The sequence below is a fragment of the Poecilia mexicana genome, unplaced genomic scaffold (genome assembly GCF_051168715.1).
Source record: "Poecilia mexicana isolate PSO_F unplaced genomic scaffold, ASM5116871v1 scaffold_22, whole genome shotgun sequence".
In the NCBI taxonomy this organism is placed as follows: domain Eukaryota; kingdom Metazoa; phylum Chordata; class Actinopteri; order Cyprinodontiformes; family Poeciliidae; genus Poecilia; species Poecilia mexicana.
This window is the reverse complement of record NW_028263391.1, coordinates 4680618-4707844: the sequence shown is the minus strand read 5'-3', so window position 1 is coordinate 4707844 and position 27227 is coordinate 4680618. Positions and strand designations below refer to the sequence as shown.

General features: G+C 40.7%; 2 protein-coding genes and 1 pseudogene across 2 annotated transcripts; all 3 read left to right on the top strand.

The window, feature by feature from the left end:
* Positions 1-14975: 14975 nt before the first annotated feature.
* On the top strand, positions 14976-16578 carry LOC106919320 (nanos homolog 1 pseudogene; annotated as a pseudogene).
* A 4040-nt stretch (positions 16579-20618) lies between these two features.
* neff2 (neuronal intermediate filament family member 2) lies at positions 20619-23448 on the top strand. The gene is made up of 3 exons (XM_014989660.2): positions 20619-22108; positions 22200-22324; positions 22418-23448. Exons 1-3 carry the CDS (start codon positions 21101-21103, stop codon positions 22476-22478), a joined length of 1194 nt encoding a protein of 397 aa, XP_014845146.2. The 5' UTR covers positions 20619-21100; the 3' UTR covers positions 22479-23448.
* A 1119-nt stretch (positions 23449-24567) lies between these two features.
* Positions 24568-26452, top strand: mrps26 (mitochondrial ribosomal protein S26). The gene is made up of 4 exons (XM_014989673.2): positions 24568-24932; positions 25655-25801; positions 25886-26009; positions 26144-26452. Exons 1-4 carry the CDS (start codon positions 24712-24714, stop codon positions 26273-26275), a joined length of 624 nt encoding a protein of 207 aa, XP_014845159.1. The 5' UTR covers positions 24568-24711; the 3' UTR covers positions 26276-26452.
* The last annotated feature ends 775 nt before the right edge of the window (positions 26453-27227 follow it).

The following is a 27227-nucleotide window of genomic DNA, read 5'->3' as shown; positions in this document are numbered from 1 at the left end:
CTGAGTCTTTAAACTGTGAGTTTTGTAACGTCATAAAAGCAAACGATGTTTCCAAGGTTCAGATGTACTAATTTCTGTCCGTTTCAATTGATAATGTTTTTCAGATAAGGTTAAAAAAAAAAAAAGAAACGAGCAGCAGCTTTATTTGTTATGGTGGTAAAATGTCATTTTGATTGATGATTACGTAACACTGCTCTTAGAAGGAAACCTGAGACGGGGTCGTACCTTTGTGGTCCCCTTCCCCCGTAAGTACAACACACCTGTGCCTTTGTGTAACACTTTGGCCACACATACACACGCACAGACACACGCGCGCGCACACACGCACACACACACACACACACACACACACACACACGCACACACACACACACACACACACAGAAACTGGACAAAAAAAAACCTCCCCCCAGAGGTTTCTGCCCAGTCATTTGGCACATTTTTGATGTTGAATCAAAAAAGACAAAATGAGAGAACTTGGGGGGGGGGGGGAAGCAAAGGGAGCAATCTGGGCTTCCAATCCTGTGAAAGGCTCTCTTTGTTGAACACTCCTCTCTGAACACACACACACACACACACACACACACACACACACATACACATGCCTCTCTGTATGCACCCTTCCCACCCCCTTCTCTCTCTGCCTCCCAAAGCCTGGGTGGATTTTTCATTAAACGCTATCAGAAATGTGACTGCTCCTATTCATGGCTTGATGGAGGGTCTGGCTGTGCGGCTGCAGGATGACAGGAATCCAGGTTGTAGTGAAGCTCTGGGACCTGACAGAGAGGAATAAACAAATAAAAGCTGCATTTGCTTTTGTGTTTCCTCCTTATATTACTATTTCCAAATGAAGAAAGAGCTGCTGCAACATCATAATTATTTTCTGGCCAATGCTTTTCTTTCTTTTTTTAAAAAAAAAAGTGTATCCTTGAAATGAGATTATGCTAAGAGGCTTTGAGCAGTTATTATCTTACCAGTAGTAGGTGGCTCTTTTGGCATCTTCATTTATCACTTATATATCATTAACTGTCTGATATACAAGTGGTATAAAAATTTTAAAGTACGCTGCTATTGATTGATTGCATTTTGATTTCTACACCAGTAAATGTGAAGGGAAATATGTGTTCCTTCCTCAGTTCATGTTTCTCACAGGAAGATCATTTGTGACGCACTGCCCTCTACATCCATTTCCAGTGAAAATAATCCTGGACTGAAATTTTACGCTTTGCAATTGACATCTGTCTCTTTAAGAAAAGAAGCTCCTACTCTTTCCGACACGTTATCACAACAGTGTTCCTCCATGATGCGTTGTAAGTCCACAGCCTACAGGAGCATTGGTTCATATGATGAGCTCAGCAGATCCTCAGCTCCACCAGGTGTTTGCTAATTGCTGCTGGCTAGTCTGAAGGAGCTGAGTTGGGGAAACAGGGGAGAGCTCCTCTCACATTGGAGGAGGTGCTTTGGGTGAACAGGCGGTGCTTTGTATGAGGAACCATTCAGGCATCCTGAAGAGGAGATTCATTATTTCATAAAACATGCATGAAAGAATCAAAGTTCTCATGTTATTTTGATGTGGGAACAACATTATAATAAGATATGAAGCTCAAAAAAGTTGATTTGACATAACACCCCCAACTTTAACAGAACCTCACTTTGAAAATGTTGAACTGTCTCTTTAAGGCCTTTGCAGTGAAGGGAGAAAACGAGGTCACATTGTTGCATCCAACAGCAGCTCAGTGGTTTCCTCAAAGTAAGGCCTCCTTGTCCTCATTTTTCTAAAGTGCTTGAAAGGTCAACAGCGCTCTGCCTACACCAAGCATGTTGTATCGTCGTCTCCCCCCAATAAACCTGGAGACTACACACCTTTCTGCTTTTAATTTCTCTTAAAAGAGAAAAGATGAACCTCTGCCATTGTTACAGGCTAGTCAATTCCGTCACGGGACAAAAGGACGACAGCAGGGTCGGGAGGGAAAACACAAACAATGATTTCCGCAACAGCACTTTAATCCCCCCGGTGTTAAGAACTGACAAAAGGCCAGGAGGTTTTTCCACCAATGGACCCAGAATCTGAAGATTCAGGTTGAAGAAAAGCGGAGAGGGGAGGGAATCTTTTGTGTTTAAGAAGAAGAAAAAAAAAAAGGTCCTTTATCTGCTTTTGAAGTCAGCGAGACCTGCCAGCCCGTCTTTGTAAGCAGCCCCCATGTCCCACAGCAAACCACCACCTCACTTTCATCTGCCCGTCATCTTAGGGGGCAATTAATGCCATTCAGGTCTGCCCACTACACACACACACACACACACACACACACACACACACACACACACACACACACACACACACACACACACACACACACACACACAGAGAGAGAGAGAAAGAGGGAGGGACATGGTGGGAAGACTTGTCTGCTCGTTGGAGCCGGTGCTTGATGGCAGTTTAGTGTAGCCTCATTTGGAGAGCAAGGGGAAGCAGCACTACTATAACTAACAAGAACTAAACTAGAACAAAACTACTAATAGAAACTAGCAAACACATCCTGAAAACTACCTGAATTAGACAAAAACAAAAAGTCACAACAAAATAAAACCATAATAAAAAGCATTAAGCTGCGAAAGCCCTGCCCACGGCCCTAGAAAATTGCCCGACCGGCCCTGTTGATTTGGCTTCTGTTTACAGTGGAGCGCTGCGGAAAGCAGCCAGGCTGGTTCTTTATGAATATTTCACTGCTTGGAATGACGAAGGTGTGTGATTGTGGTGCTTACTGATAACCCTAACTCATGACCGGGTGAGGAGCAGCTCAGGTTTTTGCGCTTGACCTTTTCGCTCTTGGCTGTGGTTCCTTTTTTACCCCCAGGGGACTCCCCGCTGTTCCTCCTCTAATACAGTGGCTCAGGCGCTGGCGTCTGGGAAAAAAAGGCAGGGGAAATAAGGCCTCCATTTGCATTACGTAATTTCATGCATTATTCAGCGCTTCGGAGAATCATTTCACCTAGACAACTCCTCAGAGGGCGGCGGGGAGATAACTGTTAGTGACAGGACCGGCTCATGAAATGCAGAGCGACTTGAACCGTGCAATCTGCAGATATTACCCCGAGTATGAGTAGGAAATAGACACCGTCGCTTCTACACACACACACACACACACTGGAGAACAGGATCTGGTCAAAGCTTTTATGTATTTGTTTTTTTTTGTCCCCCCTGGAATACGAGGATGCACGGCTTTACAGCAGAAGCGTTTTATGGTACAACTGATTGGTCGTGTTATTTCAGAGCATAAAAGCATAAATACAGAAGATTGAAAAAAAAAATCTGAGTTGATCTGCATCTTTCCACTGTAGATACGAAACCACGGAGAGGCTTCTTTCACACACAATTCATGTCAACATTTCATACATGAACTGAATTCTCATTCCTTTTAAAGTCTGGTTTTAGAATGAATGAATGAATGAATGGATTAATGAATGACTGAATGAGCAGACTGATGAACGTATGGATGGATGAATGAGCAGGAGGGGCAAATGGATGGATGGAAAAGCAATAAATCAATAAATCACAGGATACATTAAAATGAGCTCAATAATTTCCATTTGCATGACTTATTGTTTTTCTCTTTTTTCTCTTTCTGCCAAAAATTAGATGATGAAAGTTTTCAGTCTGGTGTTTTGGTCTCAACTGGCCCCTTTTTCTGAAGGACAACTTTTTTTTACAGACTTCATAATTCAGTTCATTTGTTGTTTCTGTTGTTTTTGTTTAGTTATTTTGGGTATTTAAAATGTCTTCCAGTCCCACTTTTGTTTACCAGAATGTAAAGTTTAAAGATCTTTGACGGTGTGTTCTTGGATTAGTTTGCCGTTACCATTATTTGAAAACGATCTCAAAACAACAATATTATCATTTGTCGCACGATAACTTCTGGGACAATTTATTGTCCAGCAAAAATGTGTCATTGTGACAGCCTAAAAAAATATTTTCTGCACACCGTTTCTCCATATCCAGACCATTAATGAAATATTTCTAGAAGCCATGGGAGAGGGGATGATGTCGCGTTCAGACGCGGTCGGATAATGAAGGTCTCTTCCGCTCTCCCGCTTGCCGTAGCCTTGTCAAGCCGGAGAGCGGCGAAGGATTTTGTGTCATAATCCATCTCTTTTAATGAGCCACTTTCGTTTGAAAGCAAAGGAAAAAAAATTCTCAGAAGCTGCAAGTCTATCACAAGGCAAAGGGAAAGCTGACAGCCCAATTAGTTCAATCAAACAGCCCCGGCAGCACAAACACTGCGATCCGTCGCAGTGTGCAACCGGACATTGTTTCCATATAGTTGTGCTTTGGGAGCCACGGAGCTCCGCAGCACACAGAGCCCTCATCTTCTAATCAGAGACAATGGAGTGTGTTTCATTAAGCCAGATAATGGTGTGTGCATTTCATTACCATAGATAACTAGGAATATTTAGATGAGGGATGAGGTGCTCATACAGCCCCTCTTGGTAGCCATGGTAACCTTGATCTTGGCAAACAAAAGATTCAGGAAGAATTGTTTGCTAGCAGACTGAGAGGAAGCGCAGAGCCGAACGCGGTCCCAGGCCAGAGCAGTCAGGTTGAAACGTGTCTGCTGCATCCTCCAAAAAAAAAATTTAAATTAGAGACTCAGGTGACCGACGCGATCCTCCTTTGTTCTAAGAGCATAAATATTCCCATCTCTCTCTCTCTGTAGGACTCCCTGGGTAATCACATGCTAATGCAACCGTGGGCCAAATAATAAACTTAATCACCCGAATGTGGAAATGAGTGCGCATTAAGAAAGCCTATCCATCCATCTTGGCCCGCTTCTGTGAATATTACAATCCCCCAGTGCCCCTCACCCGCTCACGCTGCCAGTCACAACCTGAATTATTCTCTCTGAATTTTAAATGAAGATGCTCTCCGATGATAAGGCGAGCCTCCTGGCCCAAATCAGCCCCTAATGCTGACCTTGACCCCAGGAGATGGTTTTCATTCATCCCGCTCCGGAGCTGTCAGTCTGAGGGTGAGACGCCCGGGATTACCGCGGCTGGTTCTGGCTCCGTTTCCATTGACCATGTAATCGTGCAGTTTGCCATTTTGGAAAATAAATTTGTGTGTAATAGGAACACAAAAGTTTCAGAAAAAAAATCAATTTTTTTGATGAAATGTTTTGGTGCTAGGACGAGGTGAGGTTTCGAAACAGATTTATTTTTGCAAAACTACAATGGAAACACTTTTTCACAGTCACATGACCAACAAACAAAGAAGAAGATGACAGGAAGTGGTGAGAGGATGAAGGTGCAGCATATTTTTTAATGACTTATCGCGTCAAACTAAATTAAATCTCATGGTTTTCATTGCGTTTCTTATTTAATAGAAATACTGCAATTTGTAATGTAAACAGCTTTTACTCTAGCCAACTAGGTAGTAGCTGATACTAGCTGGCACCCTCTTCTAGCTATTAACTCTGTTTCACCTAGTAACTGTAACAAAAATACATTTGATTGATAGAAACAGGTTAATTTTGAAACAACGTTTTTGTCCTCATGTAACGTTAATCTCCCCCCAATAGATTCAAGTCTATCAGAATTAGTTGTTCTAGATGACCTTTCTCTACTAGCATTGCTAAAAAACATACAACAGATGAAGCAAAAGAAGGAGAAAATACCTCTTCATGACCGACACATGGACTTCAGCCATTATGTGAAAGCAGATAGGACTCCATATGGGCCGTCGAGTTATTTTCACCCAAATTCTTCACAATGACAGGAATGCAGCACTGCTGTCAGACATCCGACTGTCTTCCAAAAAGCGCTTTTAAACATTTATCCACCGTGGGCTCAGATTAGTAGAGAGCATGGAGTTTGCACTCACTAACTCGCTGCTTCATTTTCAGCTTCACTCAGCAATAATTCAGGAATCTCAAAACTACAACATTTTTTTTTTTTTAGAAAATTTAACATTTTGGCTTGTGCTCAGACAGATACCAATCTACCTCAAACAAAGCTTGCTTTGTGTGAGCAGTGCACACGTCCATCCTTTAATAAGGCTCCTCTGCAAGGTGTTCGATAACAAAATACTCAGGGCTTTCCTTCAACATGCAGCTGAAAATTCAGAACTCCTCTTATACTGTTAGGTTTTAAAAAAACAAGAAAACTTTACATTATGTTAATTTATTTGCAGTTTGAACAACAATGAGAGCTGAGAAAAGACCAACCACACTGCAAAAACAGAAAATCCTACCATTTTTGCCAATGAAAAATGTTTTGCCAGTTTTTAATTGGTGTGTTTCATTTAAAAATCTAACAACTAAAAAAAATTTTTTTTAGACCAAAAATTTCACACTAGAAATTTCTAGTGCAAAGATCTTATGATACTTGAAATAAGACAAAATTAACAGGCTGTCTGGTAGCAGAGTCTGTCCTGAATGCTAAGGTTAGTTAGCATAGCCACCACTGACAGCAGACAAGTGGTTTTCCTGTAACAGTAAATTGTTTCTCCTCCATTAGCACATTGAGCAGGAGTACACAAGGTTGATTGACAGCACTAAACCCCTCCTCCTGGCTCTGATTGGTTGTTTTTGTTCAGAAGCGGTGCATTTCTTCAGATGGTAGGAGTTGGAGAAGATCAGCCTGTCACAGATTATCTGTCTCATATTGTACTGTCGCTACATGGTGACAGTTTTGACAAGTATGTTAAAAAACTGTTTTTATAATAATTACACACTGCAGCTTTAGAAAGGATGAAAAAAACACCAGCTCCACTGGCAAATTGTTTTACTTATGGGAAATAATCTACCAGTGGAACTAGTGCTTTCTTAAAAAAAATACAAGCTTCTATATCTTGATGAAAAAATACATGTACGTTAGTTTTGTCTTATTTAAAGTGTACTGAGATGTTTGGACTGAAAACTAGACCCAAAGCACTTGGTGAGATGTTGTGTTTTTGCAGTGCAGTGACAAACGGGCACAACGGCGTCGACGCCCCTGAAAATCTGAGCTTGTGAGTTTTCTAGGAAGCAGACTCCGGTCTTGGCCTGGAGTAACTGGATCAGGCTGTTTTGGCTCGACAGGCTGCACCTCTCTCAGGGTGGCCCATCTGGCCAGCGCCCAGGTTGCGGCGCCAGCCACCAGCTCCTCTGTGCAGGGACCCATCTGCAGTCCTGTGTGGGTATCGACCATTTCACCGCCAGGGCTGTCCCAATCTGCACATGGGTCCACTGCTCTGCGTGTGCGCTGCAGATGGGATGGTGGGTCAACTAAGAGCAGCAAAACCATCTCTGGTTTGAACTTGCCTGCAGTACAGATGGGCAGAATTTACAGTAACTTAATGACTGACTTAATCACGTTTCAGCTTTGCTATTTTCAAGGTTTAAAGTTCAATTTTGGTGTAAATTAAGCTGAGATAAAACTTGGTTTGGACAGAAAAAACAAATCAAATATTCATTAATTTTTCTGTATTTTTCAATTAGCTAAACTAAAAGTCCTGGTTCACAATTAAACATAAACATTTAATTTCTTTTACAGTTATTGGCAGCAAGTTTGTCTTTTTTTAATGTATTTTTTTTAAGTCTTCAATTCAATTCAAAAATACATTAGCGACCCCAAAGTGAAATTAAATGTTGCTCATATTAATTCAAGATTCACGAATAACCCCAAACTAAAACTTACTAAGTTTTACAGTATATCTCATTGAATGTTCACAAATATTTTTGTTGCTTAAAACCTTTAATTGTCCATATTTTTTTACAGTATATCTCCTGGTATATCCACAAACATTGACACGGAGTAGAAAATATAGGAAAATCACCTGGAAAAAGTCTTAAAGTTTCTGTTAAGACACAATATTTACCCACTTTTCTTTCTTTTTGGTTTTTACAATACATTTAGGATTTGATCTAACCCTACGAAGATAAGTTGGAAATATTATTTATGGCAGCAGGGTTGGAATATATCTGGATATGGAACATCGGGTGAGAGATTTTTATGTTCAAAATGTCAAATTCCACAATTTTATGGTGAACGGAAATGCTAATTTAAAAAAACTCTTGTATGTTGATAAAAAGGTTGTGGCGCTGGGTGAGGTGTTTTTTTTGTTTTTATTATTTGTTTATTTCACAAAACTGCCACAGAAAAACTTTTTCTGCATCACACAAGTCACATGATCAACAGCCGGACGTCGCCTCTGGCACAAACCATGAAGAATAAGATGACAAGAAGCAGTAGGGAGCATCCTGGTGCCACATGTTATTTTTAATAACTTATCACATGAACAAACTTATTCGTGTGATTTCAGTTTTCTCTTTTAATGGAAACACTGCACTTATGAATTTGCGTTTTTTTTCCTATGCTTTGACAAAGTTTTGCTCACATTTGTAATGTATGCACAGCTTTTGTTGACATTCTATAAACTGAACTTAATTTGATCTCTACACAGCTGCACATGGTGTATATTAACGAGCCGGAGCTGCAACAATATGCCAGAATCATAAAATGTATGCAAAAAGCAGCATTGTTTTAGTCAGCGTCGTTTCCACTGGGCCAAAACCCCACAAGTGGACTTCAAACGACTCCCCGTCCACTCGCCTGGCTGCACAGTTTAAAAGCTCGACATGGTGTGTGGGGACAATGGCGGCTCTCGAAAGCAATGCGGTAATCGGGGCCGATGGAATTTTCCCTGCATCATTAAAAAGGGATTGGTGTGTTCGCTGGTTCATGGGAAGCGCCGTTAGTTAACCCAACAAAGGTGCTCCGGCTGTGGACCCCCTGAGATGAAGGGCATCCCGGGAGTTCAGCGAATCCACCTCTAATCCTCCATGCTCCATTGTACAGATATACTCTAAGCCCTTTGACTACTTCCAGCTCTAATCTGGGCAGATTTAGGTGAGTTAAACAAGTTTCTGATCCCAGGGCCCCACCGGTTCCCCTCCTCTGTTCTGGTGACAAGTTCAGTTACAGGAGCTGCCAGCAGCCCAGGTTTCAGCCCAATGTTTGCAAAAGACGTTTTCCTACGAGTTACAATGCAAGCCGCAAACCTGGTGGGTTTTTGAGTCAAAAGAAAATTTGGGGGAGATTGTGACATTTGAAGGAAACTCAGTAAAACTGTCACAGTCAGTCAACTCTTTATTTACAGCTTAGGGTGTTTATCATACACAACAAGGGAAGGATAAAGTTGAAAACAGGAGGCAATACAAATCATAAAAACAGAAAAACAAGGCTAAACATTGAACCCCCAACCCCTAGAACTATAAGAAAGGCTATCATGTTGATGGAGAGACATTAGACGTATGTTTACAGTTCTAAAAAATAAAATAAAATAAAAAATTTGGGGGTGAAAATTGGTGTAAAAGTTCTTTAATCACATAGTTAACTATGTTAACTATTAACATAGTTTATAGTTAATAAAACTATTAACTTTCCATTATGACAAATTAATTGAATTGAATGTCGAGAAAAAAAAATTTAACTAGTACTTTCATATTACCTACCAGACATGAACAATTAGATGCAAACATACCACTTATTAAAAGTGCAACATAAGCATTAACTTAACATTAAGTCAAGTTAAAAAACTTGACTTAAAAAACAATCTGAACTTTAATTTATTAAAGTGAAACAAAAAGCCCGTCTTGACTCTCAGTCAGTTTTTCTGAGGTCATTTTTTCCCCTTCTGCGTTTACGCTGCATTGACCTGTGGAGATTTGCCCCCCTGCGGTGGGGGTAGTTATTTTTTCATTCAACAGTACTCTGCAAAAAAACCCCAAACATTCCACCTCTTCCGCCTCACTCAGCTCCTCCAGACTAGCGGTAGCAGCAACCTGGAGGAACAGCGAGGAAGTACTTCTCTGTGCAACACTTGAAAGAACGGGTTGTAAACGGCGTAATGGAGAAGCGTTGTTGTGATGAAGGTTGAGTGTCGGAAAGAGCAGGAGCTTCCTCTTACACCCTCAGGGGGTATAAATAAATTTAAACTTAACATTTTGGGCAAAACCTTTATGCGGAATAGTTTTTGAAAGATCAAAGCCTCTTTTAGCGGATAATAAAAAATAAAAAAAATTTAAAGGCACGTGGAGCCTTTGTTTACAGAGCGAGCCAAGGTCGTGGCAGCTGGACCCACCGGTGGGTCCGTTGGGTTCTAGGGGTTAAAGAGATGTGACCCATTTTCCAGGCATCAAGTTGCGAAGTCAATTGTTTTTACGTCATATTTGAGTTATACAGAATTTTTATAACAATATATTAAGAAGCACCTTAAAACCAAATCAAAGCACACAAGAGAAGGCTAAAGAACCCAAACATGTTTCTTTTTGTTCTTTGTCTCCAGTTGCAATTGGTTAATCATAACTGGATCTGTGTTTTGGGGCGATGGTGGTGACGGTTGTAAGAATTTGTCCCGCAGTCGATGGGTTCAATCCCAGCTTCGTCTGCTTCTGTCGTTGTGTCCTTGGGGAAGACACTCGACCCATCTCATGTGCTGTGACCCCACTATCAGCGTGTGAAGCGCTTTGGAGTCCTCTGGACTTGATAAACAAAGATAGACCATTTAATCCTAAGGAACCATCCTGATTTGCTAAACGGCTCTTTGTTAGTCTATTTTCACAAATAGTAGCAAAACACATTCAAAAAGACTATCCAGCTGGAAGAAAACAGGATTACTGACACGTTGCCTCAACCTCTATTGACTGAGTTTATACGTGTAAAAGAGAAATTCTCGGCTCTGGGCTCCGATTCTATTCAATCGCACTTCAACCATGTCAAGAGGTTATTAAGTATATGTGGGTGAATACATGAATGTCTGGCTGTTTTGTGTGGTGGGGGGTGAGTGGGTGGAGCTTCAGCCTAAGTAATAGCAGGCTGCATTCAGCGAGCCGGTGGTCATGACAAAGCACTTGACAGGCCTGAAAAACACCCCCTAATTTGGAGCTGACCTCGGCTTGTTTAGCATTCCGGTGACGACGACACGCGTCAGGCGTTCGGTTGACTCTGAGAGTGAGTGTGTGTGCGTGTGTGTGTGTGCAGATGGACAACCGTTGGGGATGCCCTCTGATATTCTCAAGAGAGGGAGCCGGAGGTCAGGGATCAAAGCCCCAGCCGCTCCATCGCCCCAGCGATATGTCTGGAGACGTCCGGAGGTCCGGGATGAACTTGAAGTCGGCGTTATGCAGTGGTTGTTACATTTAATGCGGTGTTTATTAGAGTACCAAGCCATTGTTGCTTGCACCATGAAGCAGTGCAGCTGGCACGTGCTCCTAGCACACACACACACACACACACATGAATGTGGACAGGTCTTTTAATTAAGGGATTGGTTAATTTCCTATTCAACTTGACAGTGATGAATGAGGAAGCTGAGCCGGCCCATCTTGCCCACAGCTTGCCGGGCCAGACAGTGCTGCCGCCTGGGAGGCCTCTGGGTACCATCGCCAAATTTACACACGGAGACTTTGATTTTTAACCCTTCGGATGCTAGCATCTCTGCATTTACTGGACGAAGTGTGCTAGATGCGAGCTTGGCACTCTGCAGCAGCCTGTGTGGAGGCCAGATGGTGCCGACGAGTAAACACAGAGAGACAATGGCCACTTTTTAACGTGAACAAAGCAAGGATTGTTTCTGCTGTTTGACTACAGTTGAGATTAGCTCTTATCTTGGCTCTGCTTATCATGCCTTCTCTTGGTCTTCTTAAGTCACTCAAAAACTCCTAAAATGAATTTCTTAAGATTATGAGTTAATTTATAAATGTGTTAATGCTTTGCTATATTTAAAAAGCACAAAAGTACTAAGATGTAACACACGATATGCCTGGCTCTGCTGTCTCTGTGGTTATGCTAGGCTTATGGCAGCTGGAGGAAAAACTCACTTTTCCTCTCTTTCTTCTCCTACTACTCTACAATTTAATGAATTAAGATGTAATAGTGCTGCTCACAGATAACTTGCCTGCCGTCCTAGAACACCTTGAAAATCTAGGCTTATTTCTTGGATTTACAATTCATTTTAATATGTTTTTAAATTAATTTCATCCAAAAGACCAAGCCCATATTTAAAGATTTCACAAATGAAAATCAAAAAAGTGTGCCTTGCAGATAGTCCAGCAAAAATTTTTAGGTGTGTTTCTAGGTGTGTGAACAGAATTTATAAGTTTGTGGTTGTAAACATTGTTTAAAAACTTGCTCCTATTGTTGCTACTTTAAAAATAAAAACTGTGTTCTTTCACTGCGTCTGGAATTAATTTTCTCTACTCCGCTTTATTTTCCTTTATTAACCTTTAGGGGTAATTTATCAAGTTCCCCAAAACTGCAAACACACTCTGTTCTCTTTATCAGCAGAGGTAGTCACCTTTTAGACTGTTTTTTGTTTGCGCCAATGCGGCTAGTTTATTGCCTCGACCCTGGTGGCAGAAAAAAACCATTCAGCTGCTTCTGTCCCGTTTTCAGCTTGTTGACACTTTCCATTCAACTCCTCGGCGTACAGCTAAATACTTTCCATTTTCGTTATCCGTACCTTCTTTGTTGTCGCTGAACAATTATTTATTTATTTATTTTTCTGTATTTCCAGTCATGACGGCCTCCCTGAAGCAGCAGAGCTGCGGCCGCCCCCACTATGCAATTTATCCATTGTGATATGGCAGCCATTCATCTTTTAAATGCTCTCTCATGATTTCCTCTGTGAGCGCAGAGCCGGCGGTGACCTTGAAAACGGCCCATGTGGCATATTCTGAGGAAAATGTATTCTACACAGCCGCCAGCATGATTTCCTTCAAGACTCTTCTAGACTGGCTGTGAGCTTGAATGTAAGGAAACTCGTTTGCAGGTATGCTAATTTTAGATGCTAATTTTAGACGACGCTCGTCTTTGCTAACATTTCAGCAAGAATTTCGGTGAAATATTCCTACTTTGTGAAATTTGTGCCAACAACCACAAATAAAATGTCTTTTTAAAATTTTGAATCTACATTTTATAAATGTAAACGTTTCAGCACTTTTTCCTAATATAAGTCTCTATCCCGTAGCCTTCAGGTCAATTATCAAACTCCTTTTTTTCCCTCTTAATTTTTCCTTTTTTTGTTATGTTTTGTGAGCCTGTCTAACCGAGCCTTGTCTGACTGACAAACACAGATGTGGCCCGCTCCGTTTCAATGCATATTAATGAAGTTAAACGGCCCGCTGTAGAGATGAGACAATGGGGCCAGAGGAGGGCTGGCTGTACGCACAAAGCCATGTACTCTGATGCTTTACGTGGAATGACTCATCCATAGTGAAAGAGGAATAGTTGAAAAGATTATATATATTTAACATTTCTGTGTGCTACATTTTTCAAAGTGTTCCCTTGTGATGCTGTGTGGGCACTTCTTTTAATTCAGTATTTTTCTTGAATTATCCAAATCATCTTTCATTGGTGTTAGGTGGCACTGTTAGTCTTATTTTGACACTGATATTATAATATTTTGTTCAAAATCAAATACTTCTTAGAAACTGCAAAACAGACAACCGGAGTTACAAGTGAATTCTCCTGCTGCCTCTCCTGCCCTCTGTACAGGTTTCACACAGGAGGATAATTGATGCTGCGCTGCCTCCAACTTCAATTTCTTGTGTAAATAATCATCAGCTTTTTGTGTAAATAACAGTTTAATAGAAATTTCATGACCTTTGAAAGGTTAATGAAACAGCGTTTGCATAATACTGTTGAGATTAGAGTTGTGTAAAGCAGAGATGGGTAGAAACCACTTTACATTTAAACAGTTACATTTACTTGAGTAACTTTTCAGACACACAAAAAAAAATTATCTTAGTTTTGTTATGTTGTACTCTTACTTTGCTTAATTAGTATTCTCAGCATGTATTTTACTTGAGTAACATTTTTTTTTACTTGAGTAACATTTCTGGATGCTCTGATTACGGCAAGTAACTTCACTGAATGAAAATAAATGTATTTCATTTAAATTACAGTCCACCATATGCAGACAGTTTATGGTAAAGTGAGACATCTTGCTTGTACACACAAGCTTTGTGTTCTATCTGCTGAGCCTGCTGTGCTATTTGGAGGGTAAGTGGATTTACAGTAAACACCACATTTTGCCATTGAAAGTACTTTATCCTGTTCACTCTCTCAAGAAACAGAATTTGTTCATAATTTTATATTTTTCTCCATCTGACATTTTATGATCAGCTGCTCAGTATTTAAGTATCTTTTTTAATACGAAAGCTGGGCAGATCAATCCAAGACATTGATAATATTGATACCCCATTGATATCAGTATTGGATCAATATAATGTGATAAGATTGAAATTTTAGTTTCAAATTTCCTCTTGAAATGCTGTTTTTTTATTATTGTAGTTTCTCAACTCTACCTCAGAAAAGATTTTGTTTTGATTTTCTCTCAAATTATAACTTTTTGCACTTTGTTTACTTAGAGAAGAAATTTACATGTTTGTTTCATTTCTCTATTATCACATTAATGTGTTTGTTAAAATATTTTGTTGACATAAACTTTGTCCAAATTCTGTCCTAGATCTTAAAGCAATTCAAAAACACCTAAAGGTCAAAAGTGTGATGATATATCAAAATCAAAAATAATAAGAAGTATTGGTATGGGTATTGGTATCAGTATCGGCGGTACTGGCATTGTATTAACTTAGTATCAAATCGATAACAAAATATGGAGCATCAAATACTTTTTAACTATTGAGTACTTTCTACTTTTTACTTTCACTTGAGTATAAATGTGTTCAGGCAGAAATGCTTTTCTTGAACTGTCCCTTTAAGCTAAATTCAGTTAATAAAAAAATAGCAGATTTTCACTGCTTACAGGGGAGATAACACATAGAGGGAAATTTTCAGTAGTTGTGGTGTTGTGGACCCTCCTATAGGGGCCACAGAGTAAATCAGCTTGATCTAAGCCACGCCTCCATGCTTTATTCCGGGGAGTTTATCAGCGCCTTCACGCTCAAAGCTCAGCAATCCAGACTCAACAAGAGAGCAGAGAGGAGGAGGAAGAAGAAGAAGAAACGCCTTGCAGGCTCCTCATGCTCACAAACGCAGCATCCCAACTGTTTCTTCTCTCCTGTGGACATTATTAAAACCCCGCAGCTACGACAGGATGGACTTCTTGGACATGCGCTCACCTTATGACTACACGTTTAATTTCTGGAATGACTACCTCGGGTTGTCTACTCTTGTCGCCAAAAACAAGATGAACAGCCCGATCTGCAACCCAAACTCCATCACCGAGTCTCTGAAAGCGACTCTGGGTTTGGAGGACGACTCCCCGGTTTGCTCCTGCCTGGTCGGTCAGGCCAGAGACGCGGAGGGAGCCCTGGACAGCTGCTGCTGCAGCTGCTGCGGGGCGCCCGCGGGCTCCCCGCCGATCTCCATCTACGACCTGAAGGAGCGCATCTCTCTCCTTAGACCATACGAGCAACTGGGGGGCGGCGAGTCGCCCTCACACGGTGGGGGCTTCGCCGCCTTCGACCTGTTCTCCGCCGAGCGTCGGCGGAAACAGACTCAGAGGGGCAAACCTGAGCCGAAGGTGTGCGTCTTCTGCCGGAATAACGGCGCCCCGGAGGAGGTCTACGGCACCCACATCCTGAAGACGGCGGACGGGCGGGTCTTGTGCCCGATCCTCCGGGCGTACACCTGCCCTCTCTGCAGCGCCAACGGCGACAACGCGCACACCATCAAGTACTGCCCGCTTTCCAAGGACCAGGCGGGCCAGAGGGTCCCCAAGGGGGCCAGAGCGTTCGGCAAAAGACTGAAGATATTTTAAGCAAGAGCAGGAAACAAAAAAGAAGAAGAAGCTGAAGTTGCACTGGAGTTGACAGACAACGACTTGAAGAGAATATCTTTTCTATGTTTGCTCTGAAATGCTTTGGTCTATATATTGTAACTGTATGAGCACATAGTTTACACCCGGACGCATTGTGCGTCATTGTCCCCCCCCCCTCCTCCCCCAGCACTCTAAAGATAAGAACCAAAGTACTGTCCAGCTCGACCTGTGAATGACCACTTCCATGCTGCCATGTGAAGTCGAAACAGACGGCCCTGTGCATGCGTCCAGCTCAAACGGAAGTGAATATGCAGCTCTCTCTCTTTTTTAGGTGAATGTCTGTCGTCCTCCGGTCTGTGGACGCAAGGAGTCTGATGCAAACACTTCCTTACATTCAGCACATATTTTCCTGAGATAAACTCGGTTTTTTTCTACCAAAGGAATACACTTTTATATCGAAACTTATACCGCGAAGTGATTTTTCTGGACAGTTTATATTGTTGGATGTCTTATATTCTATGTGGGTTGCAGTGATTACAAATTTAAGCTAATTGTACAATAGAGGGGGGAAAAATTAACATGACATAAAATTTTTTGCCCCCTTTACGTCCAAGAATAATGAAAGAAAAAATGTTTTTTTAATGTGGGAAAAAATGTGGATTCTTGTAAATGTATAAATAATTTTAGAGATGAAAAGCTTGACATTCCAAAGTCTTTAAGTGTCAATAGAAACGTTTTATGTACTTATTTTTACCTGATGTATCACTGGGGATTATATTCACTGTTAAAACCTTCTGAATAAACACGTGATTTGCAGATAAGTTTGACTACATGACACTTTGACTGTAACCAACCGAGCACTTTTTACAGAGGTCAAACATAAAGAGAGCGTCTACAATGAGCTCACTTTATAAACACAAGTCTGCCCCCTAGTGCTCAAAGCTTTCAACAGCATCATTGCTACAGATTAAGATGTTTGAAAAGCCTTAAAATAGATTCATCTTTTAATGCAATAATATGATCTCACACACAAAAACTTTGAAAAATCCAACCTTTAATTTGAGTATGTTTGTTTACTGGATAACAAATCACATGTTCATAAACAACTGGTTTTATCCAATTATTTATTACCACATAGTCCAAAACCCATATAGCCCAACGATTTGCCATCCAAATATTAAAATAGTAAATAATGTTAATGTAACCAAATCAATTTTTTTCATTTAGAATATTTGTTCCTGCTTTTTTTTTTTAAACTTTTGGGTGCAAATTTGATTCAACTCATAGCCATGTTTATTTCAGCAATTAGGCTCAACAGTGACTCATGTTTATTTTGTAAATGGTGGAATATAAACTTCGCGGGAAAAGATATTCAAGTTCAAAGCAACTTGACATTTTATTTTCATTAACAAAAATAATTATTTCTTGTGGAGTTTTTTTTTTTTTTTTTTTTTAAAGTAGCTGCTCAATAATAATCTAAAAATACAATATAGTCAGATTTTTGTGAAACATGGATCTGGATAGAATTTTTTGTTCTTTTTTGGTTGATGATTTTTCAGGCTAGAAAACTTTTTAATCTAAACTCAGCAACAAGAAGGGTCATAGGTAAAGAGTTCTTATAAAGGGGTAATACTCATTACTTTTACTGGAAAGCTGCAGGCATCCTGTTGAACATGAGACTTTATTTGTGTTTTAGTAGTTTTATTAGGTTTTACCCATTTTAGTTCACATTAAACTACCTTTGTTTATGGTTCTATAAAGTACATAGATAAAAGAAAGTTCATCACTTAGGTTATTTGTTACATAAATTGTGCAAAGATAATCAGTAAGCTCCTTTTATCAACTTAAAAATTGTGCAAAACTTGTAAAAAAAAAAAAAAAGAGTAAACTAAATCCTCGGCATCAAAGTTAACCTCAGAATCTTAAATGAAAAAAAAAATAGACAAATTTACATAACCTATCAGTAACCTGCTTCCAAATTTGTCATGCAACATCATATGATGAACTAATTAAATACAACTCAGTTTATTATTTGTATGCATAATCCAACAAACAATATCAAACTTTCACATATTATTTATTTACTTTACTTTGCACACAAAGTTTTCCTGAGTAGCTTATCAACTAATAAACAACTGGAAAGTCTTTACTGTACTCTCACGATCCACCTGCACTCAGTCTCTACACTGTGCTGTTTCTGGAAAGTGCCAGAATATTTAGGATTTAATCAGTTCCTGTTAATTGTAATAGTCAATTGGGCCAGCTAATAATGGCACAGAGCAGATTTTCATGTACATTTCTAGTTTTTTTGAGAGTCCTCTTCCTCAGAAGTTGCTGGAAGTTTGTGGTTCTGTCTAGTACAAAATTTAGATGCGTGCAGAAACCTGAATAATAAATGGGAAAAAAATCTGTTCCACCTGACATTTTTTATTTTAGGGAGATTTTAATTGTAAAAAAACAAACAAAAAAAGACATTGTCAATCTATGTCAACTGCCTGTGCTGGCAGGCAATTTTTAAAGGAGTCTGTCCAGTTCAGCCAGTAAAGTAGGGGTAGTATCATGCTGTGGGGTTGGTGGGTCTACAAATTATCAACTAAAAGTGGCTGAAATGCATTATGAGTTCTTTAGATTTTGATGTGTTTTTCTCCACAGTTACACACCACTTTGTGTTAATCTATCAACTAAAATCATACAAAAACATTTGTAGTTTTAATGAAATCTAAAAAAAAATTCAAGGGGTGTCTAAAAGTTTGTAAATCACTGAGGTTCTGCTACATTACATCGCCACGTTTCCTTTTAAATACACAACTCATAAGTTGTTGAAATTTTTTTTTTTTGAGTTCAACAAGATGACAAAAAGTCAAAAAGAGGTTTTATTGAACATTTCTGAACTTTATACAACAATACCCTTTTTCCTGAACCACAAGACTGAATTGTTGCCACAGTACCGCAGCACTAGTCGTGAACAACGGCGCCACCTGCTGGCTCATTAGTTATTCAAACATTAATACTTGTCAGGCTTAGAAAATTTACAATACAAAGTTCTGAAAATTACACTTTGTGGCTTTTCTCTAATATATTAAGTTTCAAGTTTTTACTCAAATGATTTTTGGTGACCTTAGCGATGCGCACAAACTCCTCTGTATTGATTAAAACTTGCACTAACAAATTATTTTCCCGTTCAACATCAAGAGGTCAACGCTTTGCTGAGCAACACGACAAAGACAGAGCGGCTTTGACAACATGTTGAGGCAACATTCATCAGTCTGGACATGTCCACTGATAAACCTGCGAGCTCCTATAGAGGATCCTAGCTGTTCACTGCTTCTCCGTCAACAAGCAATGATTTATGCGTTCACTTTGACTCTTTGGTAAATGAATAAACAGCAGGGGAGAGGGGGAGTTCTGTGTGTCAGCAGGTACAGCTTGCACTTTCTTCATCAGTCGTGCTTCCCACGCGCTGCCGGAGTCAGGACAGCTGAAGAGCATCAATGACTCATCAGTTTGCAACCTAATTAGATCAAATGGATATATCTGGACACCCGGGAAACAGACGACATAAAAGCAACATGAAAGGGTATTCACAGCAACGTAGACACCAACAAAGTTAGAGACCATGTAAAGAGAAAAGAAGTTACCTGAGGCTTAAAAACTGGGTTCTCTCTTCTAACAACACATTTAAAGACGAGGCAGAATATGTATTAGAAAGTCTAAAGTCAACTTTTGTAAGAAAACAATTACATGTAAGTAATTTTCCAGAAGCGTTCCTGCTTTGCTGTCTCGTTTCATCTTCCATACTGTCTGAGATATTCATCAAACCCTGTTGTAAGGAAATAAAACTAAACAAAGTCCTCTTAAAGACTGAATAAATGTGGATCTGCCTAACAATATCGACTTGAACTTTCTGACTTACATGCAAAATGCTATGCGTGATGGAATCTCCCTCAACACACACTTAAATTCCAGCGGTGCGCCGTTTGCTGTTTTCTGGCCGATCACCAATCTTTAAAAAACATGACCCGACAATTGTGATTTGTTTCAATAACAATTTTTTTGTCCAAAAATTCCATAAATATGAATGAGTTGGCAACAGTGGTGTGACTATTGTTAATGACATGACCTGGTGGGTGGGTCTGTCTGTCAGGCCACTGTCATGGCAGGACAGTGGCTGGTTTACAGACATTTGTGAAATTAGATAAGATTGGGAGAAAATATGGGTGAATAAGATCAGTGGATAAGATCGGTTTCACGTATAAGCATCTGGAAATTGGGGCCAATTCATCAGTGTTTATTTTCTGTACCAATTTATAGGTGTACCAGTGTTAAAATCTGACCGTAATATAAAGTTGAATGGAAGATTGATTGAGATAATTACAGAACTAACTGGAAGAAAACCTGACTGGGTTGAAAACCTTTCAGACCGCACAATCCTTGAAACATGGTGGTGGGAGTATTATCTTGTGAGGTTATTTTGGCTAAGTTCAGATAGCTGCTGGGCAGAGTTGATGGGAAGATGAACACAACTTAATAGAGGGCAACACAGAAGGAAATCCTGCAAAAGACTTGAGATTGAGCCAGACAATAACCCTAAACATACAGTCAGAGATACAGCAGATCATGGGTATTTAACCATGCTAGTTCCATCTAGCATGCCAGCCATTTGATTAAGGTGTGTTGAAACCTAGAATAACCAAGTCAATTGCACAGACCTATCCAATTGATAAACTGTAAAAAAAGTCTTGGAAAAGAGGCTCTCCATCCAATTTGACTTCAGCTTGAGCTGTTTTTGTACATTAGAAAATGTCTGCCTCTTAATGATGGTCCAAATGACTTGCGGATGTCATTGCAGTAAAAGGTGGTCAATTCTTTCACATTTGCTGTTGCTTGATTTATTTTCTCATAAGCCTGCAGTGATAGAAGGAAACAGAGAAAAAATAAAAGATAACCATGAAAAAAACCTACAGTAAATGAGAGCTAAATGTTTTCAAAATCCTCTTAAAGGCAGAATAAAGTATCATCGGCTCTGGCAAGCTGGCTCTCACTGCCTTGCAGAGAGAGAGTGAGAAAGTCTGAAAACCTCCTCTCTTCTTCACTGCAGAGGCTTGCTATTGGTCTAGCAAATGCTGACACCAGTGATGTTTCTCTGTGGAGGAGGAGGGGGGAGCAGGCTCACTCTATAAAGGCTCCGGATCTGCAGCATCACTGAACTGGTGCAGTGCAAAACGCACACTCATCCTCACCGATGGTGTGCAGAACAAGGGGGACATAAAAAAAACCTTCCGAAACTAAAACATACATCTTTTTCTTAAAACCCTAAAAAAAAAACCCACAACAAAAATCATCATGAGCTACGAGTCCTTCTTCTCCCACAGACGTCCTTGGGACAGCTACAAAGGCTCCCGACCTACAACCAAGTCTTCCATGTCGTCCTCTCTGTACTCATCTCCCCGAGCTCCTCCATCCGGAAAGAGGATCCTGAAGATGACATCCTCTTCGCTGCCGGACGGCTCGCAGAGGATGGATCTGGTTCAGGTGAGCTCCATCAACACCGAGCTGCTGGAAATGCGGTCCCAGGAGAGGGAGCAGCTTGTGGACCTGAACGACCGCTTCGCCACCTACATCGAGAAGGTGAGACACCTTGAGCTACAGAACCGAGCCCTGCTGGCCGAGTTGGACGCATTGAGGAGGAGGCAGAACGACCCGTCCCGGCTGCAGGGGTTCTATGAGGGGGAAGCTCGGAGTTTGAGAGCCATGATCGACTCAGAGAACAACGAGAAGATGCAGATGGAGGCAGAGAGGGACTACCTGCGGGACGTGTACGAGCAGATGAAGGAACGCTATGAAGACGAGGCAAGGCGCCGTCTGGATGCCGAGGAGGGCCTGCAGAGGGCCAGAGAGGAGGCAAGCCGGGCCGTCCTCTACAACTGTGACACGGAGGCCAACGTGGTCTCTCTGTGTGACGAGATAGTCTTCCTGAAGAAAGTCTTTGCAGAAGAGCAAGCGGAGCTCCAGGCCCAGCTGCAGGTGGCAAACATCAGCGTTGACGTAGAGTTGTCTAGGCCTGACCTCTCCACCGCCCTGCGGGACATCCGGGCGCAGTACGAGCGGCTCGCCAACAAGAACATGCAGGCCGCCGAGGACTGGTACAAGAGCAAGTTTGTGAGTGTGGCGGAGATGGCCAGCAAGAACAACGAAGCTGTCCACGCCATCCGGGAAGAGACTATGGAGTACCGGAGGCTGCTTCAGTCTCGTTCATCTGAGATTGAAGCTCTCCGGAATGTCATCAACTCCCTAAACAAACAACTGGAGGATTTGGAGGACACACAGGCCAAGGAGGTTGAGAAATACCAGGTAAGAATGAATCTGAATCAGAATGCTATATTATGTTTGTAACTTTCCTATCATTTGTGATGATGAGGAGCTGTGTTTTTTCTATTTGTAGGTGAGGATAAGTGAACTGGAGCAGGACATTACTGAGGCGAAGCAAGAGATGGCGCGCTACCTGAGAGATTACCAAGACCTTCTCAACGTCAAGATGGCCCTTGACATTGAAATTGCCGCGTACCGGTGAGACACTGTTTTGTTTGCTCTAAGTAAGCAAACTCACTTGCCATGTTCTATCTGATGCATATCCTCTGTTTGTCTTTTTTTCTCTTTCAGGAAACTCTTGGAGGGGGAGGAGATTCGGCTGACCTACCCTTCCCTTCCAGCTCTAAATTAAAACCTACTGATATCTTCAGAAACCCAGCCCCCCTTTTCTCTTCCTTAAATGTTCTTCCCCAACATTCTTTATCCCCCTCTCACCTTTCTTCTAACTTCAATCTCTCCAGAACAACCATTCATCAACTCTTCCAAGAAACATACCAAAAACAGAAACTCATCTCTCTCAAGACGGCAGCGCCCTTGTGCTAAACAAGAGGTCCATAAGAAGTCCCCCTTCTTCTACACACGTCCTGACACCACACATCATGAAGATGGCGACCTGTCCAACACAGAGTGGCTGGACTGCATTAGTTACGTAACAATAGCAGGTGGCAGTTTTGCTTTGGCTGAGTTCCTCTCCTTTAAGGCAGGCTAAGGTCCAAGCAGCAGAGTTAGCCACTGGACTTTCTTGATCCCTCTGTATCCGAACATTTGACCAACTGTTTGTGAAGGAAGCGGAAAGAAATCCAGTCACCTCTCAATGCTTTGATCTTATCTGCTGCATATTTTTTCCACCTGGAACTCAACCAATTAGTGAAGCAGTGCCCTGCATCCGGTTTTCCGGTAATAACTTAGAGGCAGTAACTTTAAACATCTCTTTTAAACTGATGACCACACGACCTACTCTGTTCTATGATATGGTAGTACAAAAATTGAGTGAATCTGCTCTTTATGACTGAATAATTGGCTCTTTGGATGTATAATAAAACACCCAACTTCCAGACACGTAAATGCTATGAAATTTAGAAAGTTTTGTCTTGAGGAATTGTTTGTCTCATAGACGATTTGTGCCAAATTTGCTCTTCTAAGTCATTAAAAACTAGAAAAATCTCAACATGACAGCTCTATCTAAGGGAGCCCCTTGTTCTTTGTCGGTTGATTTCAGATCTACACCTGTGAAAACCGTACAAAGTCAGCACCATAACGATCGGTGTCCTTGTTCTTGTAACAACCAACAACAAGCTGAATAAACACATAACTGACCTGCATCTGTGTATTTGTGTTTTAATTTATATCTCAAACATCCTTACAAGGTATTCAAGTCTAAAGTTTAATTTTAAGTTTAGCCCTACTCCTAACCATAAAGATAAAAGAAGACATGTGCATCTTCTGTTAGTCACCTGACTGGATTATCTGGCACGAGAAACATGAGATTTCTGATTCATATGTTTTATGTAACATACGGCACCAGAAACAAACATTGTGCTTAGCAAGAGAAATTTAGCAAACTACAACAATAAAGCATCCTACTTGCTTCTCTTCCCACTTATAGTGTCTGTACTGAAGGACTGACACTCCAAAGCACTTATTGATTTGTACTGAGTTGACAGACGGCCTGCAGCATTATGAATAACTTCTAACAATAACTCTAAATCCCGAAGAAAGAAACAGAATGCACAGTTGACTGCAGATGCAGCAATATGACTACACGAGTAAGCAACTTTTTGATGTACTTCACTTCGCTTAGGGAATTGAATCATCAGCACAGTCCTTCAGCTGTCACAAGGCACAGACAGAGTAACAGTGGAGGAGATGTTTCCCTGAAAGAAGAAGAAAGCCTGATTTTTTTTCCTGTGAGTAATAATAAAAATAACACTAAACAACACAGATGTCAAGATGAGTCAAGAACAATTTGTTATTATTAAGGATATGCACCCCATCTGGATCTTTATAAGCAAATTTGGACTAAAATGTATTCTCTGTCATACATCTTCCTTTCACTTGACGGTTATCAATTTGTCAGTTTGATACAATGCCATACAATGCATTACTGTTTGTGGTTGCAACATGAAACCCCCTCCTCAAAAATACTTTACTGAGATATTTTCTCAAATATTTACACAAAATACTTACACTGTTGGTGGCAAAGTAAAAATAACTGTTTCCTATTTTGTTATTTTTCCTTAATAAAAAAAATGTATGCTTAAATATATTAAACTAAAATGGTGAATAAAAATAAAAGTTCATATTTGCCGACAAAATTTGACAAATAAAATATATTCAACATAAATATCTAGCTCGAGTTTTAAACAATACGAAGCGCTATACATCAGCATCACCGACAGATGGCAGTAAAAGAACCAGCAAACATCCGTCTTTTGATTACTTCCGCTTGTCATAGGACACAAACATGGCTGCCATGTTGTGTCTCTAACGCTTGCGTCTCAATGTTAAATTTTGTTGCTAGTTCAATACTGCAATACTTTAAATTATCAGGAACAGTTACTAAATAGGTCTTTACAGCTACCGACATGTTCCAGGTCATCGGCGGACGGAGCGTCCAGGCGGCCCGGCTCCTCGCGCCCAGGAGCACCGTGCTCGTGGAGGCTGTCCGGGGCCGAAAGTCCCGCAGCGACCCGGTGGCCAAGTCCAAAGAAGGACGGATTAAAGTGCCTGTATCCGTTGACCCTGTGGAGATGGTGGTGCTCAAGGAGAGATACTCGGAGTACAAGCTCATCATGAGGGCGCTTCGGTACGTTTACCTGGAGGTCAGGGGTGACATTTCGGTCAGAAACACTGTTGAATTATTCCAAGTTAATTACTGTTACACTGAACCGAAAATTAATGCAGTATGACCAGATTTAACAGTTATTTTGTGCCTATATTTTGCATATTGGATTAAAAACACATGCACCACTCATTATTAAATTTGGAAAAAAATCTTTACATATTCATACCCACATTTGGAAATTATTGTTTAATTGGGTACATTTCGGTGGCTCAATTGGTGTAGCGCGCAGAAGCTGTTGTCCTCGGTCCGGTTGTTCCGGGTTTGATTCCCGGTTTCTGCTACTGTACTGTACATGTCTTTCCCTTCTCTCTCATATTTCCTGTCAATTTACTGATTAGTAAAGGCCAATAGTATTTTTTTAAAAGGGTCAGTTTCTCTTTCATGTTCATTCGGAGTGCACCAATCAGGTTTTTGTCAATACTATTTACGTTTTTAGACCTGGCCAAACGATTTCGGATTCAGATCGCCCTCCCCTTTAATATCCATTGCACGTGCAACAGAAATAATGTCCTGCATGTTATTTGACCGAGTCAGTAGTTTTAAACCTAACAAGAAATGAAGGAATTACAAGATTGTCACTATATAAATCTGTCAGATTTAAAAAAAAAAAAACTAAAACAAAAAAAAAAACTGATCTAAAAAGTACATGAGGCTTGACACTTAAAATGGTGTTCATTTGTCAGGATGGAGTTCAAGGAGGGGGTGCTGCGCAAAAAGTATGAGGAGGAGATGGGCTCCCAGGCTGAACTGAGGGCGAGGCAGGAAGAGGAGGAGCATCGCGCCCTGATGGACTGGAATAATCAGGAAAACCTGCGGATACTGAAGGCCAGGTAGGGAAGACCGATAAGAAACAATTCAAGATTAGGATGTTGTCTGTTTCAATTAAACAACTCGGTTCAATCCTCTCATGTTAGAGTAATAAGGATCCAACAGGAAGAGGAGGAAGCTGAGAGGAAGAAAATGGAAGCCGCCATTCAGCGGGAACAGGAGCAACAGGAGTTCATCAGGCAAAAAGAGGAAGAGATTTTGAAGCTGCAGGTAAAAACACCTCACACACACACAAGCCTCAGTTATAGTCAGTAAAATAAACAATAAGCCAGGAGAAAAAATAAACAAAGCAAATATTAAACTCCAGTTAATCTCACAGTGATCTCTGTTTGGAATGCTAACAGGAGGAGGCTAAGAACTTTGTCACCTTGGAGAACCTGGATCAGCGAATCGAGGAGGCGCTGGACAATCCAAAGAATTACAACTTTGCCATCGACAAAGAGGGGAAAGTGGTCAAAAGGACAGTGCTGCAGTGAAACACCTGAGTTCACGTCTGTGTGTGTGTTTCTCCCCCCCCCCATCAAGACTCTGATCAGACTTTTGTTGTCCATTTCAAGTTTTCTGAAAGCCACTTCATGCCTGCACCCGGAAGTGTATATTATTGTAAAAATGTTTTCTTTTTCAACATAAAAGTTTTAAAACGTGATATGTAACATGTGCATCAGACTTTGTTTATTGATTTCTAAACGTTAGGCATATTCTGTCAGAATATGTCAAAAAGATATTTGCAAAATAATTCTGACATATTCTTATAGCTGTATTAGGAAACAGAACTGCACAAAATGCAAAGTTTTTTCTTTTTTTTCTAGCTTTGTCAGTTTTTTTGTCCTATTTTATAACTCAGAGAAAATTAGTGAACATCTTCAAGACAAAGAAAGAGCAGACATAGAGGAGCTTACAGACTGAACACTTTCTGAATAATCATGAAAAACAGCTTAAGTTCTTATATTAAAAAAAACAAGTTTTCTTGAACTTTAGTTTGGCAACGCAACCCAAACACTTCCTGCAGTTCTGCTGTTTGGACGCCAAGAGGCGCTCTACGACCTCAAACCAACACGGACTCACATGCTAATCTTCCATCTGGCTAGGTTAGCATGTTTATGGGATGAGGATGATCTGAGGTAACCCTCCAGAAACCTGCCTCAGCCTCTGAGCAAATAACACCTTTAAACCCAAGTAGTCAATGAGAACAGGACTAGAAACTCTTTCATTTTGTATTGTAGAAGACGAATCTGAACTGGATTAGAATTACTTCTGTTACAACTGGTAGATAAGACCGCTGCTTGATATATACTGGAGTTAGTAATCTGGTGTGAAGCTGTGCACACGGTTAATGTGATTGGTAAGAGAGGTTAATTGGATTGCCCCTCCATGGTCACTGAAGACTAGGATTATCAGTGGATTGGGATGAACCCATAAACACCAGAG

Excerpts from the sequence above, each read along its gene's own strand:
- neff2 (XM_014989660.2), top strand. The coding sequence starts at position 21,101 with ATGAGCTACGAGTCCTTCTTCTCCCACAGACGTCCTTGGGACAGCTAC. Across the intron at positions 22,109-22,199 it reads AGGAGGTTGAGAAATACCAG|GTGAGGATAAGTGAACTGGA; the intron begins GTAAGAATGAAT and ends TTCTATTTGTAG. Across the intron at positions 22,325-22,417 it reads ATTGAAATTGCCGCGTACCG|GAAACTCTTGGAGGGGGAGG; the intron begins GTGAGACACTGT and ends TTTCTCTTTCAG.
- mrps26 (XM_014989673.2), top strand. The coding sequence starts at position 24,712 with ATGTTCCAGGTCATCGGCGGACGGAGCGTCCAGGCGGCCCGGCTCCTC. Across the intron at positions 24,933-25,654 it reads CTCATCATGAGGGCGCTTCG|GATGGAGTTCAAGGAGGGGG; the intron begins GTACGTTTACCT and ends TTCATTTGTCAG. Across the intron at positions 25,802-25,885 it reads CTGCGGATACTGAAGGCCAG|AGTAATAAGGATCCAACAGG; the intron begins GTAGGGAAGACC and ends CTCTCATGTTAG.